The sequence below is a fragment of the Limanda limanda genome, chromosome 11 (assembly GCF_963576545.1).
Source record: "Limanda limanda chromosome 11, fLimLim1.1, whole genome shotgun sequence".
NCBI classification, from domain to species: Eukaryota; Metazoa; Chordata; class Actinopteri; order Pleuronectiformes; family Pleuronectidae; genus Limanda; species Limanda limanda.
In genome coordinates this window covers 15,447,188-15,449,698 of record NC_083646.1, presented here as the reverse complement: position 1 = coordinate 15,449,698, position 2,511 = coordinate 15,447,188, and the positions used below count along the sequence as shown (strand labels likewise).

At 40.4% G+C, this 2,511-nt stretch overlaps 1 protein-coding gene across 1 annotated transcript; it reads left to right on the top strand.

The window, feature by feature from the left end:
* On the top strand, positions 1 to 1,940 carry LOC133014642 (urokinase plasminogen activator surface receptor-like). Its single transcript, XM_061081910.1, has 5 exons — positions 1 to 122; positions 511 to 630; positions 708 to 854; positions 1,409 to 1,519; positions 1,597 to 1,940. Exons 1-5 carry the CDS (start codon positions 80 to 82, stop codon positions 1,797 to 1,799), a joined length of 624 nt encoding a protein of 207 aa, XP_060937893.1. The 5' UTR covers positions 1 to 79; the 3' UTR covers positions 1,800 to 1,940.
* The last annotated feature ends 571 nt before the right edge of the window (positions 1,941 to 2,511 follow it).

Here is a 2,511-nt window from a genome sequence, read left to right as displayed (position 1 = left end):
GAAGAAGACCACTCCCTATAAAGAGAACTACTAACAGACATAAGTCAAATCCAAGTCATTTGTCTCTCACTGTCACAAGATGCTTCTCCTCCTGATCTTTGGGATTGTGCTTCTTCCGAAAGGTATACGCTTTTATTTGTTCTGCAATCGGATTTTCGAAAATCTTTAAAAATGTTTGAAGAAAGAAGGAGAGTAACTTTCTATTAACAAATTTGCCTTTACACATGCTGCCAAAGAAAGGGGTCATTTAAGGTTACGGGTTTAACATCAAATATGTTAACGCCCCACAGAGAAATGTTACTAATTGTCACTTTTACTTGTTTCTGTTGTTTCTCTTTGTTCCTCATTGAAGATAAATGTATCTTCTCTTGTCTGTCTGACTTAAATGTAATTTCAGAGCTGCTATGCTTATAATTCAGGGTGAATGTACTTTAGAGTGAATGTTTAGATTTAACATTTCTTTGTCAACCCCATTTTTTTCAAATTAATCTGAGATATGCATTCCCTTAGCCTCCACTCTAAAGTGTTATGAGTGTTCATCTGATGCGTCGGGATCCTGCAAAGACACAGAAAAGCAATGTCCATCCAATGGTTATCAGTGTGCTGCTCTGAGAGTCACCTCATATGCAGGTATGGTATTCTTGCAGTGCACTGTCCTTATTATTACATATTGGCACACTTCACTGGAAGTTCCTCATTCATTGCAGGTGCTTCGAAAGTCAGCGACATCAACGTGAAATCGTGTGCTGTGGCGGAACAGTGTGTTGAGGGCTCACTCAACTTTGGAGTCTCCAGGACGGTCATTACCAGCAAGTGTTGCACCTCCGACCTCTGCAACACTCAACTTGCCCCAGGTAACTGAGATGTTTTCTGTGATGTTTCTTGAGAGCTTTTCATGGTTTAAACCTGGCATTTAGTTGCATGTGCAAGAATTATTCAAATTTTGATTGCTGCGGTCATATTTCAGTTGTCCAAATAGAAACAGAAAAAAGTGACTTTACCAGCTAACCAATGCCAACTTTCTCTATAAATGTCTTGAGCTAACATTGACATTGTAAATATGCTTAATACTAATTGATGATGTCAGAACCTGAATCAGAACCTTGTTAAGGGCGGATATTAGACGTTATATGTGATATTAGATGAGTAGATATGTTTATAAAAGATGTTAGACAAACAAGTCTCAAATTCCGAGACCAGCCAGTACGAGGTAAATTACTTTTCTCTACCTGGCCATCTGCCATAGAGGAGCCCAAGGGCACAATTCCCCAACTGCCACAGTGGGGCTGGACATAGCTCTGTGCGTGTGTGTGTGTGTGGGGGGGGGGTTGTGCCTCTGCCGCGTTTGTGCCTCTGCCGCCCTCTACTGTCTAAAATGAACACAAACAATATGCATTCTGTGTTACAGCACCTGCGAAATCAACTCCCAATGGTAAGAAGTGTTTCCGCTGTGATGGACAGACGTGCAGTGGAACTCTGAACTGCGAGGGGAGTGAGGACCGTTGCATGACAACAACAGGTGACAGGCCCACAGTGGTGATTCTATAGAAGTTGAAACATGAAGTTCACACTCTAACACCACTCTTCTTCTTTCAGTGGACGTCGCGGGTGAAAAGATAACCATGAAGGGCTGTGCCTCCAAAGTGATGTGCGTAGGTTCTGAAACTGCACAGCTACCAGGGGGCATTGGAGTCGGGCTGAGCTGCTGTCAGGGGGACTTCTGCAACAGTGCCATCAGCACACGGGCTGGCCTCCTGCTCCGGGTGGCACCACTGGTCACTTGGGTCATGTTCTCTTAGTTTACAACAGCATCACTGTTCAATTGTTCTTCTTCATAGTGCTTCAACCCCACTCCTTTACTTTGAACTGATGAATGAAAAAGTATCAATTTAGCAAGAAAATATCATTAGGTTAAGCTCTGAATGTGAGTTATGGTTCATATTGACATTAATATGTTTACATATCAGATATATTAATGTATATGTTCTTAATAAAAAAGCAAAATAAACACTTTTCTGCAAGAGTATATTTGTGTATTTTCTTTGAGATTTCCAATTCCTTCATCATTGTAATCTAAAATAGAGACACTCAGTTATAGACCTGGGGTTATAAGTTTACAGGTAGTATTGTAGTTTGAAGGTATCCCCAATGTTTTCAGTTTAAAATGTGTTATTGTGAGATTAACACCTCACAGCAGTGTCCCACCACATGTACAGAAAGGGCCCTCAGTGGGTTTAGTCATTATGTTGCTTATCTTATTAATCCAATTAATTAAAACCAAAGAATTTTTACAAAGTAAATGTCATATGTGATTTGGTTGCTCTTTCTTCATGTTCATTTCACAATCAGGTAAATCTACTTATTAAACACAAGTGTTTGCTTCCTCTGTTCACTTGTTACCATCTTCATATCACTCAACCTTAAGATAATATTAATTCGGTCCGTTTCGTGTGACAGGAACTGTGGGCCAGGTCTGCTCAGACAGTAATTGATGACAGAAACATTGCTGTT